Source organism: Canis lupus, chromosome 15 (assembly GCF_003254725.2).
Source record: "Canis lupus dingo isolate Sandy chromosome 15, ASM325472v2, whole genome shotgun sequence".
NCBI lineage: Eukaryota > Metazoa > Chordata > Mammalia > Carnivora > Canidae > Canis > Canis lupus.
The window spans coordinates 14667166-14684899 of NC_064257.1; the positions used below are offsets into that span (position 1 = coordinate 14667166).

The following is a 17734-nucleotide window of genomic DNA, read 5'->3' on the forward strand; positions in this document are numbered from 1 at the left end:
TGTGGGACTTGATCCTGGAACCCCAGGATCATGCTCTCGGCCAAAGGCAGGCACTAAATCGCTGAGCCACCCAGGGATCCCTTGTTTGTTTCATTTTTTAAATTCCACATGTGAGTGAAATCATATGGTATTTGTCTTTCTCTGACTTATTTCACTTAGAATTATATTCTCTAACTTCATTGATGTTGTTGCAAATGGCAAGATTTCATTCTTTTTTATGAATTCTTTTTTATATTTCGGTGTGTATGTTGATTCATCAATGGACACCAGAGCTGCTTCCATAATTTGGCTATTGTAAATAATGCTGCAGTAACCATAGAGTGCATGTATCCCTTTGAATTAGTGTTTTTGTATTTCTGAGATAGATGCCCAGTGGTGCCATTCCTGGATTGTAGGGTAGTTCTATTTTTTAACTTTTTGAGGAAACTTCATATTGTTTTTCTCAATGGCTGTAGCAGTTTGTATTCCCAACAACAGTGTATAAGGGGTCCCTTTTTTCCACATCCTCACCAACTCTTGTTTCTTGTGTTTTACTTTTATTTTTTAAAGTAATGTCTGCCCCCATGTGGGGCTTGAACTCATAACCCCAGGATCAAGCATTGCATGCCTGACCAACTGAGCTAGCCAGGTGCCCCATCTTGTGTTTTTAATTTTAGCCATTCTGACAGGTGTGAGGTGATAGCTCATTGTAGTTTTGATTTGCATTTCCCTGATGATGACTGATGTTCAACATTTTTTCGAGCGTCTGTTGGCCATCTATATGTTTTCTTTGAAGAAATGTCTGTTCATGTTTTCTACCCTTTTTTTTTTTAAGATTTTATTTATTCATGAGAGACAGAGAGAGAGAGAGAGAGGTAGAGACACAGGCAGAGGGAGAAGCAGGCTCCCTGCAGGGAACCCGATGTGGGCTGCAGGGAGCTCAATCCTGGGTCTCCAGGATCACGACCTGGGCTGAAGGCAGGTGCTAAACCTCTAAGCCACCCAAACTTCCCTCTGCCCATTTTTTTTTTTTTTTAATTTTTTTTTTTTTTATTATTTATTTATGATAGGCACACAGTGAGAGAGAGAGAGGCAGAGACACAGGCAGAGGGAGAAGCAGGCTCCATGCACCGGGAGCCCGACGTGGGATTTGATCCTGGGTCTCCAGGATCGTGCCCTGGGCCAAAGGCAGGCGCCAAACCGCTGCGCCACCCAGGGATCCCCCATTTTTTAATTGGATGATGATGATGATGATGATGATGATTTTGGTATTGAGTTGTAACAGTCAGTACTTTTTATATTTTGGATAGCAACCCTTTTATCAGATATGTCATTTGCAAATATCTTCTCCCATTCAGTAGGTTGTCTTAGTTTCGTTGTTTGCTATGCAGAAAAAGCTTTTTGTTTTTATATAATCCCAATAGTTTATTTTTGCTTTTTTTTTTTTTTTAAGATTTTATTCATTTATTCATGAGAGAGAGAGGCAGAGACACATGCAGAGGGAGAAGCAGGCTCCATGCAGGAAGCCCTATGTGGGACTCCATCCTGGGACCCCAGAATCACACCCTGAGCTGAAGGCTGGCACTCAACCACTGAATTACCCAGGCATCCTGCTTTTATTTTGTCTTGACTCAGGAGACCTATCTAGAAAAGTGTTGCTATGGCTGTCAGAGAAATGGCTGCCTGTGCTCTCTTCTAGGATTCTATGGTTTCAGGCCTCACATTTACATCTGTGATCCATTTTTAGCTTATTTTTGTATATGGTATAAGAAAGTGGTCCAGTTTCATTCTTTGCATGTAGCTATCCAGTTTCCTCAACACTGTTGAAATAGTCTTCTTTTATAAAATAACCTTTTAACCCAGAAGATCATTCTTAAAAGTAGGCTATAGTTTCCAACCCATGATCTATACTACCTTTCTGAAAATGTTTTAAAAATTATTAACTCCACTAGGTGGTCTTTGCAAAAAAGGATTCCATGGTCAATAACTCAGCAAGTGTGATAGCAACATTCTCTTGGAGATTTATAAGGGTCATTAGCATATTTTAAAAAATTTTTTTAAAGATTTTATTTATTTATTCATGAGAGACATAGAGAGGCAGAGACACAGGCAGAGAGGAGAAGCAGGCTTCACGCAGGGAGCCTGCTGACGTGGGACTCAATCCTGGGTCTCCAGGACCAGGCCCTGGGGCCAAAGGCGGCGCTAAACTGCTGAGCCACCCCGGCTGCCCCTAAAAAAATTTTTTTAAAGTTTTTATTTATTTATTAATGAGAGACATGGGGGTTGGGGTGGGCAAAGGCACAGACAGAGGGAGAAGCAGGCTCCCCGAAAGGAGCCCGATGCAGGACCCTATCCTGGATCCAGGGATCCCACCCTGAGCCTGAGCTGAAGAAGGCAGACACTCAATCACTGAGCCACCCACGCATCCCGAGTCATTAGCATATTAAAGCTTTTTTTTTTTTTTTTAATATATTAAAGCTTTTTAAAAGCCATTCTGTATATTAGCTTTTATCTCCTTGGAGCTTTATTGGATTTGTGTTGTGTGTGTGCATTACCTACTTGTATTCCATAGAACTAATTTCACAGAATGTCTTCCTATATAGGATTTCTAGATTGTCTCTTGATCATGATTTATAGTTAATCACAGACATGTTTTTCAGTTGTTTTCCTCTAAATTTGCTACTTTGTCTATACCTGCTCAAAAGTTCATTTTTTTTTTTTCAAAAGTTCATTTGAAAAAAAATTTTTGTTTTAAGATTTTATTTATTTATTGATGAGAGACTCAGAGAGTGAGGCAGAGACACAGGCAGAAGGAGAAGCAGGCTCCATGCAGGAAGCCGGATACAGGACTTGATCCCAGGACTCCAGGGATCACACCCTGAGCCAAAGGCAGATGCCCAACCACCGAGCCACCCAGGCGTCCAGAAAATGTGTTGTATAAGGCACCTGGGTGGCTCAGTGGTTGAGGGTCTGCCTTTTGCTCAGGTTGTGATCACAGGGTACTGAGATTGAGTCCCACGCCAGACTCCCTGAAGGGAGCCTCCTTCTCTCTCTGCCTATGTCCCGACTTTCTCAATGTGTCTCTCATGAATAAATAAATTCTTAAAAAAAGAAAATGTTTTATATATATATGTGTGTGTGTGTGTGTGTGTGTATATATATATATATATTTATGACTAGACCCTGAGTTTGAAATTTAAGTATATAAAAGAATTAGAATATGTGATTTCTCAGCAGTTTTCTTTACTATCATTTTATGATTCTGCTTTTTTTCTCTTAACCAGGAAAAGTGGGTTGAAGTTGCCTCAATGAAAGTGCCTAGAGCAGGCATGTGTGTTGTGGCAGTCAATGGGCTTCTGTATGTTTCTGGAGGTCGATCTTCCAGCCATGATTTCTTGGCTCCAGGTACCTTGGATTCAGTTGAAGTTTATAACCCTCATTCAGATACATGGACAGAAATCGGTAACATGATCACCAGTCGTTGTGAAGGAGGTGTTGCTGTACTATGAAATATAAAGCATAAGGGAGCACAAGAAACATTTTGAAAATAGAGGATCTGACCCTTTGCAAGTCACACATGTATTTGGTGATAGGACCCTCTGATTCTACTGAATTTTCCATGTATTTGGTAGATAAATGACTAAAGAATGATTTTTCTAAGAATTTGAGTAAGGAGAAATATGGAACATATCCTAAATATTAAAGAACTCACACAGATTTGCCAAGCTTACCAATAGAAATGCTGTTTATGCTCTAGAATTCTCCCCTTAGAGTCCTATTTGTAAAAATGATTTGCTAGAAGCTTCTTGGCAAATAGCCCCATTCATGCTTCTCCAGTGCAAACCATGCTGTAACATGACCCTTAAGTACTGTAGGAATATCAGTGAGTAGTTTAAAGATGTCTGTAGATTCATGGTTCAATCTACAGACAGTTTTCCATGGCCACAGTTGAACTTAACGGAGAAAAGCCAACGAAACAATTCCCTTTTTATTTGATGCTAGGAGTTTTCACTAGTCCCAAACTTTTTATTGGCACCAGATATACTGGGAGGAACATGTGGGAAATATCTACCTATCTGTATAGATGTTTATATAGATAAATAAATTTTTGCCTGTTAATACAGGATTAAAAAAGCTTTTGCTCACTTATTTTTTTTGTCTTAATGCTGAAAGTGCAAGTGAGAAATTACTAGGAGGTTCTTAGTGACAGTCCTTTAGTACAATTGGATGATATAATGGGTGACAGAGCCCAGTGAGATGTATGTACTTATTAAATTTCTTTCCTAATTTCTAAATGGTTATCAAAAATATCTGCTTGGCTTTGGGAAGAGGGGATTTTATTAGACTATCAAGCTTTGTGAAACTTCCTTGTACTTGGGCAATCCTAAGTATGAACTTAGTAGAAAGCCACTGCCTGGTTTGGAGACCGTGGAATTATAGGTACTTATGAAGCTATTTATAGACATTGATAAAAGTGTTAAGTTGAAAGGCCTGTGGTCCAGAACTACTTCTCAAAACTTTTCGTTTTTCACTTGAGAAACATTCTAAAGAATGGTTATCTGTCCAGTTCTGAGAGGAACATTTTTTGTGTACCTGACCATCACTTTTAGTTATTTCTACTAGTCGTTTAGAGCCATTCATATTAAAGGTCTTGCATACATTTAGGTTTATCTAGTGATTCCAGGATTTGATTTGTATATCCCTGATTTCCCCTTTTCCTTTTCTTTTTCCCCTTTTCCCTTTTTTTTTTTTTTTTTTAAGATTTTGTTTTTAAGTAATCTCTGCACCGAGGTTGGGGCTTGAACCCACAACCCTAAGATCAAGAGTTATATGCTCCTCTGACCAAACCAGCCAGGCACCCCTGATTTCCTTTTCTTTCCTAAAGTCCTTAAGTGTATTATTATAATTATATAGGCATCAGCATCTTATTTAGATAGAAAATCTTTGATGGTAAGCATTAAAGATTCAGGTAGCACTCACATCCAAAATATTTGGATTGACCCACAAGGATACTTTCTTTCATAACTTAACCATATGCATGTATTAAGAAAAGCTTATGTAGTACAGACAGAAAGCTCTGTGTCCCTTTCTTTGGGGTATCCTAAAGTCTGAAGGGTCATAGATGCCTGGTTGAGATCTATAAGATGTCAAGGAGTGACAGATAATTTGTAGATTATTTAAACTCTAATTAATGTGCCTTTAATATTTCTAGTTACAGAGAATCTGCATTTTGGTTCAAGAGATTTACAGAATATTCCTATAATTTAATTCCCATTATTGCCTGGTACCAACCTAAAATGGCACTGTGAAGGGAGGCATTTTGTACTGCTGTGGCAGAAACATGTCAAGACAATCTGTGTTTGGGCTTAATATGTCCTAACAATCCTTGTAAATATATTATTGTAAAAATGCTTATTATTTTCTAGGTAATGATATGGTTTTAAAAATAATCTACTAATAAAGTATGTTAATTTTTGCTTTTCCTTGTGTTTATTTTATTTTTTTTTAAAGATTTTATTTATTTACTCATGAGAGACACAGAGAGAGAGGCAGAGACATATGCAGAGGGAGAAGCAGGCTCCCTGCAAGGAGCCGGATGTGGGACTCAATCCTGGATCCCGGAATCATGCCCTGGGCCAAAGGCAGATGCTCAACCGCTGAGCCACCCAGGCATCCCTTTCCTTGTGTTTATTAACTTAGTATATTACCAGTCTTCCTAGATTACCCAACTGTATTAGGATTGCTCATTTTTTATTATTTTATTTTACATTTAGGGACTTGCACATTTACTTCTTACATTTAAATTTGTTTTCTGGGCAGCCCTGGTGGCTCAGTGGTTTAGCGCTGCCTTCAGCCCAGGGTGTGGTCCTGGAGACCAGGGATCAAGTCCCATGTCAGGCTCCCTGCATGAAGCCTGCTTTTCCCTATACCGGTGTCTCTGCCTCTCTCTCTCTGTGTGTCTCATGAATAAATAATTTTTTAAAAATCTTAAGAAAAATAAATTTGTCTTCTGAGCAGCTACTAATGTGATCTTCCTCCAAAATATTTGACAATCTAATAAACTTCTAAATATCCTGTTGAATGTACTTAAAGTCAGGTGTACTTTAAAATCAGTTTTTTTAAAGAATCATACACTGTAATTCACTTGTAAAGTGCATTTACCTACCTTTGTGTTTTTTTTTTTTTTTAAAGATTATTTATTTATTTATTCATAGTGACATAGCTAGAGAGAGAGAGGCAAAGACACAGGCAGAGGGAGAAGCAGGCTCCATGCAAGGAGCCTGACGTGGGACTCGATCCCGGGTCTCCAAGATCACACCCTGGGCTGCAGGCGGTGCTAAACCGCTGCGCCACCAGGGCTGCCCTTACCTACCTTTGTTTAGTGAAATCAGGCAGTTAGCTTAAAAGTGACTTGCCCCTATTCTGAAAGATGATGAATTTGAGATTAGATAAGTTTTTTTGTGTAGTCCTCATGCAATTTAGAAGCAAAGAATTAAGTTTCTTCACGAAAACACTTAGTAGATTTGAGAAAGATCTGAAGAGGATAAGCTTTCCTTCCTTCAATATCCGGCTGTCGTGTACTATTCTTTGTATTAATAAAGAAGAATTGTGTGGTGGTTTCAGCTATGGGCTTTCATTGGTAAGCTTCTCAATGATCAGAACAAGGTCTAGCTCTGTGGTGGTGTACTTGTTTGCTAGGGCTGCTGTAACAAAGTACCACAGAAATTTAAAACAATAGAATTTATTCTCAAAGTTTTGGAACCTGGAAGTCTAAAATCAAGGTGTGGGATCCCTGGGTGGCGCAGCGGTTTGGCGCCTGCCTTTGGCCCAGGGCGCGATCCTGGAGACCCGGGATCAAATCCCACGTCGGGCTCCCGGTGCATGGAGCCTGCTTCTCCCTCTGCCTGTGTCTCTGCCTCTCTCTCTCTCTCTCTCTGTGACTATCATAAACAAATAAAAAAAAAAATTAAAATCAAGGTGTTAGTAGCCCATTCCTTCTAAGTGCTAAAAGGAAGGCATCTATTCCAGGCTTCTCTCCTAGGAATCTGGATGGCTAACTTCATGTACATGTGGCATTTTCCTGGTATGCAAGTTTTTCCTTGTTATAAGGATACCAGTAATATTACAGCCTACCCTTAAAATCTCATTTTAGCCTTATAACTTCTGTAAAGACCTGTCTCCAAATAAGGTCACATTCTGAGATATTGGGGACATGGAGAAAATACAGTTCAGCTTATGAAATTCAGACTAATATTTGTAATTTGTCTATTTATTTATTTATTTATTTATTTTTATTTATGATAGTCACACACAGAGAGAGAGAGAGAGGCAGAGACACAGGCAGAGGGAGAAGCAGGCTCCATGCACCAGGAGCCCGACGTGGGATTCGATCCCGGGTCTCCAGGATTGTGCCCTGGGCCAAAGGCAGGTGCTAAACCGCTGTGCCACCCAGGGATCCCCAGACTAATATTTGAGTTATACAAAGATAACATACCACTTGATACTTTACTGATTTATATTCTTATGCTATTTAGAATGTTTTTCCTTTTTTTTTTTTTTTTTTTTTTATTTATGATAGTCACAGAGAGAGAGAGAGAGGGGGGCAGAGACACAGGCAGAGGGAGAAGCAGGCTCCATGCACCGGGAGCCCGATGTGGGATTCGATCCCGGGTCTCCAGGATCGCGCCCTGGGCCAAAGGCAGGCGCCAAACCGCTGCGCCACCCAGGGATCCCTGTTTTTCCTTTTTTATAAGATGCTCAAGAGACCAAGTTTTCAAGTTAGAATCTAAGGTGTTGCTTTTGCTTGTTTTAAAAAAGCTTCTTTGGGGCAGCCCAGGTGGCTCAGAGGCCGCCTTCAGCCCAGGGCCTGATCCTGGAGACCAGGGATCAAGTCCCACATCAGGTTCCCTGCACGGAGCCTGCTTCTCCCTCTGCCTGTGTCTCTGCCTCTCTCTGTCTCTGTATCTCTTATGAATAAATAAATAAAATATTTAAAAATAATAAAAATTTTTTAAAATTAAAAAGCTTCTTTTTGAGTTAATAAGTAAAACTAAAGAGCCCTGTTTGTTAGAACATCAAGGTGGCAAAACAAAAAGCAACAAAAAATTAAAAAGATGGCTCCATCTTGACTTTCCCTAGTTTACATATACTAATTTTTAAAAAAGATTTTTATTCATGAGAGACATAGAGAGAGAGAGAGGCGCAGAGACACAGGCAGAGGGAGAAGCAGCCTCCATGCAGGGAGCCTGATGTGAGACTCAATCCCAGGTCTCCAGAATCACACCCTGGGCTGAAGGCAGGCTCTAAACCACTGAGCCTCCCAGGGATCCCCCATATACTAGTAATTTTATTCTTCAAAATTATTTTGACTAGCTGGTGTTCTTTGGAGATGAAGTTGTGTCCATAAAAACTGGAAAATATGTCCAGCTTTTCTTTGAACCTGGCTTCCCCTCATGACACTGCTTCCTCCTGACTTTAGAGCCACAGAATCTTTCAGCTCATGTAACTAGCTTATACCAGATGAAATGAGCTTCAAAACGCAATCCCCAGGGCCAGTTGCAATGAATACTCCACACCGGAACCACCTATTATTTTCACACTGATGGATACAAAGTTTTCCTCTTGTAGGAGAATGTGCCTGTCTTTTTTCAATGATCATAATAAGGCTCAACAAAAGGGATTTTCATTTTTATTATTTTATATTCTTTTAAAAAAGTAAAACATTAAAATATATATTCATAAAGACCAAAAACTGTTAAGTGAAAATGACTTGTTAGGGATTTTCAAACTGTTATCAATCAAGTAAATATTTGACAATAAAGATTTCTAGAAATGAAAATAATCTGTTAAGGATAAATAACCATTGATGGAGAAAAAAAGCTAAACAGGAGGAGGAAAAAGGTGATGCTAAAACAAAACATTCCAAGGCTTATAGCCAACATGCTAACGTCATCTACAGAGTAGTTTTTTATTTATTCTATTTGACCAGGTCTCTTGGGTCCTTTCTCTGGATAAATTTCTTTAACTAGTAAAGTGATTATAAATGAAAACAAGGCCACTAAAGTGACTACTATCTTAAGGGCCTTGAACCAATTGGGATAATGTGGCAAGAGAAAAAGTTCAATGTGTAATGCTATCCCCAAACCTATTATTACTGTGACTATAGCTTCACTGAGTCTTTCAGAAATAAGGAAGGCAAACCATGAGAACACAACAGGAGCTGTACTATTAGCTAAATTGAGAAAGTCTGGTTTGGCTGCACTACCTTCTGGCAGAGCAAAACCCCATCTGATCCCTCCCAAGAAAGATAGGAAACTGGCTCCATAAGCCATCTGAGTGAAAGCTAATAAGGGGATATAGGTCTTTGTCATCACCATGACCACTGGTGGAACAACAAAGGGGATTAGTCCTGCCAGAGTTATGTATAATGCTGGCTTTGGGCTGTCAAGCAGGTAAGTGATGGTGAGTGGTGGCTTGGCTGGAACTACTTCTTGCTTCTTCTTCTTAAAGCTGCATGGGGAAGTATGATAGTACTGTGTCTTCCTCATATACACTGGAAATGATGAGAAAAACCAAGGCCTTGGAAACAAAGGGGAAAATTTCTGCTGGTGACATGTCTTGAGAGAAAGTGTTTCAATTCTGCTGACTCCTAGTCGGACTGGGAAAGGATACTTCAGCATCTACAGAAAAAACAAAACCAGTAGATAAAAAGATTTTTTAATAACCACAATGTCTTAGTTAATCCCAAACTGAAACAATTTAAAAACAAACCATCTACCCTCTATTACTACATCAAACTTTACAGAAAGGTTGGACTACAGGGTGCTGTTAATGCTAGCTAAGGCTAGCAAACAGCTATACAACATGCAAATAGAAACCTAGTGATGTGTTTAGCCTACCACTAATCTTATCCCATAAGAGGAATATCTGAAAGGAGAACAGGTAAAGACTATATCTTTATTACATGGCATTTTTTATTTTTTTTTTATTTTTATTTTTTTTAATTTTTATTTATTTATGATAGTCACACACACAGAGAGAGAGAGAGAGAGAGAGAGAGGCAGAGACACAGGCAGAGGGAGAAGCAGGCTCCATGCACCGGGAGCCCGATGTGGGATTCGATCCCGGGTCTCCAGGATCGCGCCCTGGGCCAAAGGCAGGCGCCAAACCGCTGCGCCACCCAGGGATCCCTACATGGCATTTTTTAAAAAGATTTATTTATTTATTCATGAGAGACACAGGCAGAAGGAGAAGCAGGCTCCTCTCAGGGAGCCTGATGCGGGACTTGATCCTGCATCTGGGGATCATGACATGACCTCAGCCGAAAGCAGGCGCCCAACCGCTCAGCCACCCAGGCATCCCTAGTACTTGGCATTTTAAACTGCCTCTGCTATTTATAACCTGCAAAAGAAGCAGCATTAATTACTGTGGGAATGCTATTTTATATAGAGAAAGCAGTCTACTTTCCAACTTAGCTTTAGAGACACTGCATACTTTCCATAGCTCCATTCGTTTCTACTTGTCTTTGCCTAGAATTCTAACCTATTACTTTGCTCCCCTTTTCCCTTCCCCTTCCCCTCCCTCCCTTCCTTCCTCTTTCTTCTTTCTTTCTTTCTTTCTTTCTTTCTTTCTTTCTTTCTTTCTTTCTTTCTTTCTTTCTTTCTTCTTTCTTTCTTTCTTTCTTTCTTTTTCTTTCTTTTTTTCCCTCCCTCCCTCCCTCTTTCTCTTTTCTTTTCTTTTCTTTCTCTCGACAGAGAGCATTGGGCGGGGGCAAAGGGGGAAAGAGAGAATCTCAAGCAGGCTCCATGCCCAGTGTGGAAGTAAGGAGATCAAGACCTGAGTTGAGGGATGCCTGGGTGGCTCAGCAGTTGAGCATCTGCCTTTGGCTCAGGGCGTGATCCCAGGTCCGGGGATCAAGTCCCACATTAGGGCTCCCTTCAAGGAGCCTGCTTTTCCCTCTGTCTGTGTCTCTGCTTCTCTGTGTGTCTCTCATGAATAAATAAAATCTAAAAAAAAAAAAAAAAAAAAAAAAAAGACCGAAATCAATAAGCAGATGCTTAATTGACTCTATTTTTAAAGTGCAATCCTAAATCTATTGTTGATATTCCCTATTCTCCTTCCCTGCTTTATGTTCTCCAGAGGACTTGCCACTTGCAATATTAAATATTTTACTTATTTTTTACTCACCCTTTCCCCTATTACATAAACATATAAAGATAAGGATTTTGTCTTTTTTTTCACTGCTATAGCCCCAGTGAATCAATGCCAGCAAATATTTGCTGGATAAACCAACCTTTGAAGATGCTTGAGGAAACTTCTGGATGAAATGAAGCATACTGGGTACTACTGAAAGTCTTGCTCAGGAAGATGCCAGGCAGTTCTGATTAATGCATCTAGGTGGAGGAGCTGAATCAGAAGCATGTTGCAAAATAAAACAAGATGTCACTTACTTTTCATTTTATGCATAATTTTTTTGTAAGTAGGAACTAAAGAATTTTTTCCATATAACACACTTCCTTTGAAAATAATCATTAATGTTTTGCAGAAATCACTAATACATTAAGTAAACAGATCCTTTTCTTTTCATAACCATTAATTTATCTTTTGCTGTTTGGTGTAACAGGAAAAGTAATGCACAGAGACAGAAGATCTGTGTTTTACATTTATAATTCCCCAGCTGTGTTACCTTATGTAAATTGCTTCCTTGAAGCACTGTTTTCTTACCTTTAAAACTGAAGGTTATAGCTTCTCTTGTTCTCTTTTTTTACCCTATCTGTGGGGCTTAGGCTCAAAATAACGAATAATAGCAATTAATACAATTGTATTGAACCAAGTTCAATTGTATGAACCAAGTACTGTAACTATGTGTTTTAGATACCTCAACTCATTTAAGATTTTATTTTTAAGTAATACACCCAATGTAGGGCTTGAACTCACAACCCCCACACTGAGTCACTGAGCCAGCCAGGCACTCTGCATTAACTCATTTATTTATTTTTGAAGATTTTATTTATTTATTTATGACAGACACAGAGAAAGAGAGAGAGGCAGAGACACAGGCAGACGGAGAAGCAGGCTCCATGCAGGGAGCCTGATGTGGGACTCGATCCCAGGTCTCCAGGATCACGCCCTGGGCGGAAGGTGGCGCCAAACCGCTGGGCCATCAGGGCTGCCCTATTAACTCATTTAAAAATACAACCACCTCATCAATTTGGTGCTGAGAGACACTATAGCCTGTTAGGTTAGAGTGAAGATTTTGGAGTCAAACAATTTGTGTTGGCATCCTGGCTCCACCACTTATTAGGTATGTAATTTTGGAAAAGTTATTTAGCTTTGTCATGTTGCAGTTTACTCATTTTTGAAATGAACTAAAATAACTACATAGGGTCGTTGTAAAATTAAATGAATATATGTAAAGAGCTGCAGACTGTCCCTGACACAAAGTAAGCGCTCAAAAAATATTAGCTATATTCCCACCGTACACAAGAGGAAATGGTTAAGAACTCTAACCTAAGCCTTCAGTAAGTGGTTGAGAATATGGATCCAGATGTGTTTTATACGAATTTCATTCTTAATCAGGAGAATGAGGTGTCTAAAAGACACAGAACCCATATTTGCTACCTAAACGCTTTATTGAACTGATTTCTAGGTCACAGCTTTTAGGGCCAGGTAGAGAAATCCTGTATTCCACCAATGCTTTCATTCTATAACATAAAGACGCAGGGAGGTAAGTTATGCTGGGCCTCTGAGGAGATCTTACATGGCACTTACACCCACCTCCTGACCTCCAAACACATCTGCAGGGCCTACACACTCACTGTACGCTGATTGTTCACTGTACGTTCACTGTACGTTGATTTTGGTCAAAATCACCTGCATAAGGGCTTTCCAGACCACTCCCCTTAAAAATCTGAAAGCGCTCTTCTCATCGGGGACTCCCTGTGTACTGTGACCATGTGCTTTTCAACTACTGGGTGTTGAATAGAAGAGTGATAGCCTATTGCCTGGGGACGGAAACTGGTGAGATAATTAAGGGCAAAGACCCAAGGGTTAATCCGCTCAATTTAGGTGAAAACGCCCGATGCTGCCACTGCCGGAGGAAACAGTTGCGAACTGCAAGCCTCAGAGCCGACTTTAGAGAAAAAGGCGCGCGGTAAGAACGCAAGGATCTCCGGGACGCTTTGTCCGACAGTGCCCGTGGCTTTGATTTACTGTCAACTCTTGGTCCCAGCCCCACCTCCACTCCCCAATTTGCACCCTGTGCCAGCAGCTCTGCTGTATATAGAAGTATACTTGCCAGTGTCGAACCCGGAGATGGAAAACTGAGCCGCAAGAACAGCCAGAAACTCACGAAAACGTATTTCCGGCGGGTGGGATTTGACAGTGCCCGCCCACTTCCTGAGAACAAGAAAAAGAGTCCGGGTGGGGACCTAACCAGAGCTAACTGGTTCCCATTCCGGGCTTTCCATCTTGGGTCATTTTTTTACATCTGAATTCTGGGGATCCCTGGGTGGTCAGTGGTTTGGCGCCTGCCTTCCGCCCAGGGCGTGATCCTGGGGTCTCGGGATCGAGTCCCGCGTCGGGCTCCCTTCATGGAGCCTGCTTTTCCCTCTGCCTGTGTCTCTGCCTCTCTGTGTCTCTCATGAATAAATAAAACCTTAAAAAAAAAAAAAAATTCTGGAAGCCGGCTTTTGAACTCTGTAGGGTACCTCGATGGCCCTTGCCTCTCTCTTCCAGGTTTCCCAGCCAGCAGAACCTGGCCCTCAGAGTTCGGGAAGGTAGAGCACAACTACTGAAACAATGTCAACAATGATGGTGTTGTAGTTAGGTTGGAGAGATTTGGAGTCTAGGGCAGGTGTGACTTGGCCAAATTGCTTGCCATCACTGAAACCCATAACAGGGTTTCAAGGATCGATGGGGCACATCTTACTCCGAATTAGGCTCCTGAACTACTCAGAAAAACAAAAACTGTTTTTACTTCCATTCTCTTTGCTTGGACCTGGAAACTCCATTAAGTAAAATAAAGAGCACAAAGAGTAGGGTTTTCGCTTCCGTGGTAGGTGTAGTGATCACAATCTTGGGCTTAGGGTTGATCTGAAAAGTCGACTATTCCTTCCGTCACCCTCTGCTTTTACTTATTTGTCGGCTCTGTGACCTCGGACGGAGTGGTCTTCTATTTGCTAAGTCAATCAGAGAAGAGAGCACCAGGCAATCTGAGCGTCCTTCTGAAAACAGCCGAAAGGGCCCAGGCTGGCCACGGCCAGTTCCTCCCACTCCTCCGGATCCTAGGTCACCAGCTTCCTGGCTGCCTGCCTGCCGTCACTCGGCTCAGCGTTCCGTGCGGGATGGGCCCACCGTGAATTGTTCGGAGTAAGCGCTAGGCTTTCACTTTTATTTCCTTCTCCGTCTGCCAGGGCAGCGCCGCCCCTTCTCGTAGTGCGACACCCAATGAGACTTTGGGTCAGAGAAACAGCTTCTCCGCTCCGGCAGAGGAGCAGGCTCCAGACACAAACCCGCCCTGCGCCGGGCCCGGGACGCGACGCCAGCCGTCGGGCGGAACTACCACTCCCAGCGGGTAGCGCGTGCGCCCCGGGCGCGCAGGCCCCCAGAGCACCGCCGCGCACCCCGCTGGGGGCTGGAGTCTTCCACGACGCGCGCACGTGAAGGAAGGAAGGAGCGGAAGGTGGGAAGGGTCGGCACACACACGATCCTACGAAACCGGTTTGCTAGTACTTGTACGGGTAGTTTGGGGACGCGAGCATGCCCAGAAGTGGGGTACGCGAGGCTGAAGGGGCGGGGAAAGCGGTACACACATACACACCCACCCACTCATTCACTCGCATCCAGGCCCTCGTGCTGGGCCGGGGAATGAGGAGGGGTTCCAAACTCGGCGGGTCACCCCCGCGGGGGCGGCGCGAGGGAAGGCCCAGCACTCAGGTCCGCAGAGGGGTGGGGGCCGCCGCGCACTGCCCCGAGCCGCGGCGGGTGGGGGGTGGGGACCGCGCGGGGAATAACTGCCGTTCACGCGGCGGAACGTTGGCGGCGTGGGGCGCCGGCAGGGTCACCCGAGCGGCGCTCCTGCGCTTGCGCTCCTGTGGGCGGTGCGAGCGGGTGGGCGTGTGTGAGGCGGGGCCGGAGGGGGGAGGGCCGGGCCGGTCGTCGCTCCTCCCCGCCTCTGCCCCTCAGCGCCGTGTGGGCCGGGCAGCCATTTTGGGAAGAGCTTTGTTATGGTTGTGGGCTCTCCACCTCTGCGGGATCAGGAAGCTGGGGACGCGCCCTCAGACGCCGCGTCTGGCCCCTAGCTGCAGCCCCGCTGCTGCCGGGTGAGTGGGGGTTCCAGACGACGGAGCGGTCGGGGATCCTGAGTCGTTCCGCCGCGGGGCTCCGCCCGGTGCCCAACGGGCCGGCTGCTGGAACTAGTTGAAGGAGGCTCTCACACAGGTGGTTGGTGCAGGTCGGCCCGGGGCGGGGAGAGCGGCCGAGGGCCCGCGGTGCTGCGGTTCGCTCCGGCCGCCCCCCGCGCGCGGAGCTCTGCAGCCGAGGTCGCGGCGGCTTTGCCCGTGAGCTCCTACTTCAACTTTGGTCTCCGGGTCGGAACGCTCACCTGCGGCTCTCTGGCTCCTCTCCAGGCGTTCCGGCTTGTTGGTGTTTTTGAAGGGCTTGCTTTTACGGGTTCCTTTTTCCTTCCTTCCCAAATTAGAGCCAGGGGCTTTTGTTTTCCAACGAAGGAAAACCTAAGGAGTAAGAAAATTGTTTAAGTCCGCTGTGGGGCATCTGAGGGGAAAAGGAGCTTTGACCACCAGCGTTTTAGGTCCTTCTTGGGGGTAAGGTGTTTTCTTTGATTTTGATTAAGTCGGTTTCCAGTACCTACGGATTACTTCCCTCCCCCCGAAAAACCAGTCGATCTTGAAGAGTTTTAACTAGATTTTTTTTTTTTTTTTTCTGTTTTAAATCTACCTCTCTCCACCCCCCGTGAAATTCAAAAGAAAGGCTGAATCTAAAATGGCTGTAGCTTGGGGAAGTGCCCTAAGCTTCGGTAACTTAAATACGTTACCATGTCTTAAATTGTTGGCTGTTTGTCCTACGAGGACAGCAACTGAATCTTTGGATGTTTTGATCTTGCAATTGCTGTCTTGTCTTGAAGGGACCTTGCTAGGTGAAAACAAAGGTGAGGCTAAAGAAGTTTGCTGGGCAGCCCCCATGGCGCAGCGGTTTAGCGCCGCCTGCAGCCTGAGGTATGATCCTGGAGACCCAGGATCGAGTCCCACATCGGGCTCCCTGCATGGAGCCTGCTTCTCCCTCTGCCTGTGTCTCTGCCTCTCTCTCATTCTGTGTCTCTATGAATAAATAAATAAAATATTTAAAAAAAAAAAAAAAAAAAAAAAAAAAGAAGTTTGCTTACTCGAAAAGTTTACGTAAGAGTGGGTGCGGTTGTGTGTGTGTGTGTGTGTGTGTGTGGTTGCTTATAGTTTTGAAATTGTGCTACGATGGTAATTTTATCAGCCAACTTTGTGCTCTGAGGTTGGTTTGTCATATTTGTCGAAATACTTGCTCTTAACTTTGATACTTCTTGCTTACCAGGAAAAAAAAAAACCAGCTAATGGTGGTTCATGTTTTAGTTTAGTAACAGAAGTCACACGTTTCTATGTGAATCCCATCAAAAAGTAAAGTGATTGGTAGTCTTCTAAAGACTTAGATTTCTAATTTGGCGGACTTTTTGCCTTTTCTGTGTAATACTTGAAAGGGAATCACGGTACTCTTAAGTTTGGGATATTTGTTGCAAATGGTGAGACAAGTGAAAACGAACTTTAGATGTGGAGCTCCTGATTGTTGTGCTCTTTCAAAAGGCTGTCTTTTTTGTTTGCCACCCCCCTTTTTTAAACTATTAGATCCAGAAATTTAACTTAAAACACAAAGGCATAGAATGGAAACCAAGAACAGATAACTTCAGGGTTTGGAAAGGTGCTTCAGTTTCAGGTTGCAATCTTTGTAAAAGGTAAAAATAATAAAATGCTAATTGTGAATGAGAACTTGGTAATTAATAGTAAAATAAGCTGTCATCTTCCCTAGGGAGTCAGTTTCACTTTACCTTAATACATTCTTTCAACACAAAAGTTTATCGGTTCCCCTGGAATTTTTTTTTTCTTAAATAATTTTCGTGATTTTATGAGAGAAATATTTGAAGTACTTTATAGAAATAACAAGTCCGTTGCATTCTGTTTTGCCAGTTTGCCTACTGAACAACTAAAACTTGGGTACTCAAAATGGTTTGTACATGTTGATATAAATATTTTTTCAGTTGATTCTGGATAGTTTCAGAGTTCTTGAAATGGGAGGTTGATGTTAGGAAGCCTTTTTATTTTGTATAAATGCAATTCACCAGTTTTCTTATCAGTGGCTGTTTAAAAGCTTGGCTGAGGAAGGGCACATGCAACCATTTTAATAAGTTTGTAATGATAAGAAATCTGAAACACATTTCTGCTTAATTCATTAATCCATTTTTAAATTCTCAGTTAAAGATATAATACACAATTATGAATCATTCTTCAGGAGATTGCATATCTTTGTTTTATGGTTAAATTGTATGTACTTACTAACCGTGATAACTAATGTGCAAGGACCTAAGCAATCTGTTTCTAAGTCATTGTGCTTAACCATTATGGGTGCTGTCTTTAATGATTAAAATAAGACTGTTGGAAAAGGTGGGAGATACAACAGTTCTATTTATTTATTTATTTATTTATTTATTTACTTA

At 42.4% G+C, this 17734-nt stretch overlaps 3 protein-coding genes across 13 annotated transcripts in view; 2 read left to right on the top strand and 1 right to left on the bottom strand.

Moving 5' to 3' along the window:
* The window catches only part of LOC112642569 (intracisternal A particle-promoted polypeptide), a 47763-nt gene extending 36328 nt beyond the window's left edge, over positions 1-11435 (top strand). For 6 of the 8 annotated variants that reach the window (XM_049094445.1, XM_025420260.3, XM_035698915.2 and 3 more), the window contains one exon: positions 3264-5455. In XM_049094445.1, the coding sequence (XP_048950402.1) occupies positions 3264-3488 (225 nt within the window). In that variant the 3' untranslated portion in view covers positions 3489-5455. Of the gene's footprint in view, positions 1-3263; positions 5456-11228 lie in introns of those variants that run through there. The other 2 variants (XM_049094443.1, XM_049094446.1) reach the window with 2 other exon arrangements.
* TMEM69 (transmembrane protein 69) lies at positions 8656-13304 on the bottom strand. The gene is made up of 3 exons (XM_049094458.1): positions 13277-13304; positions 11273-11385; positions 8656-9659 (listed from the first exon to the last, which is right to left on the bottom strand). The coding sequence occupies exons 2-3, from the start codon at positions 11312-11314 to the stop codon at positions 8952-8954; spliced, it is 750 nt and encodes a 249-aa protein (XP_048950415.1). The 5' UTR covers positions 11315-11385; positions 13277-13304; the 3' UTR covers positions 8656-8951.
* Positions 13305-14523: 1219 nt separating this feature from the next.
* Positions 14524-17734, top strand: part of GPBP1L1 (GC-rich promoter binding protein 1 like 1) — a 61538-nt gene continuing 58327 nt past the window's right edge. The window contains exon 1 of one of the 4 annotated variants that reach the window (XM_025420266.3): positions 14524-14662. The gene's annotated coding sequence lies outside the window, so the exon portion shown is untranslated. Of the gene's footprint in view, positions 14701-15117; positions 15303-15662; positions 15804-17734 lie in introns of those variants that run through there. The other 3 variants (XM_025420268.3, XM_025420265.3, XM_049094457.1) reach the window with 3 other exon arrangements.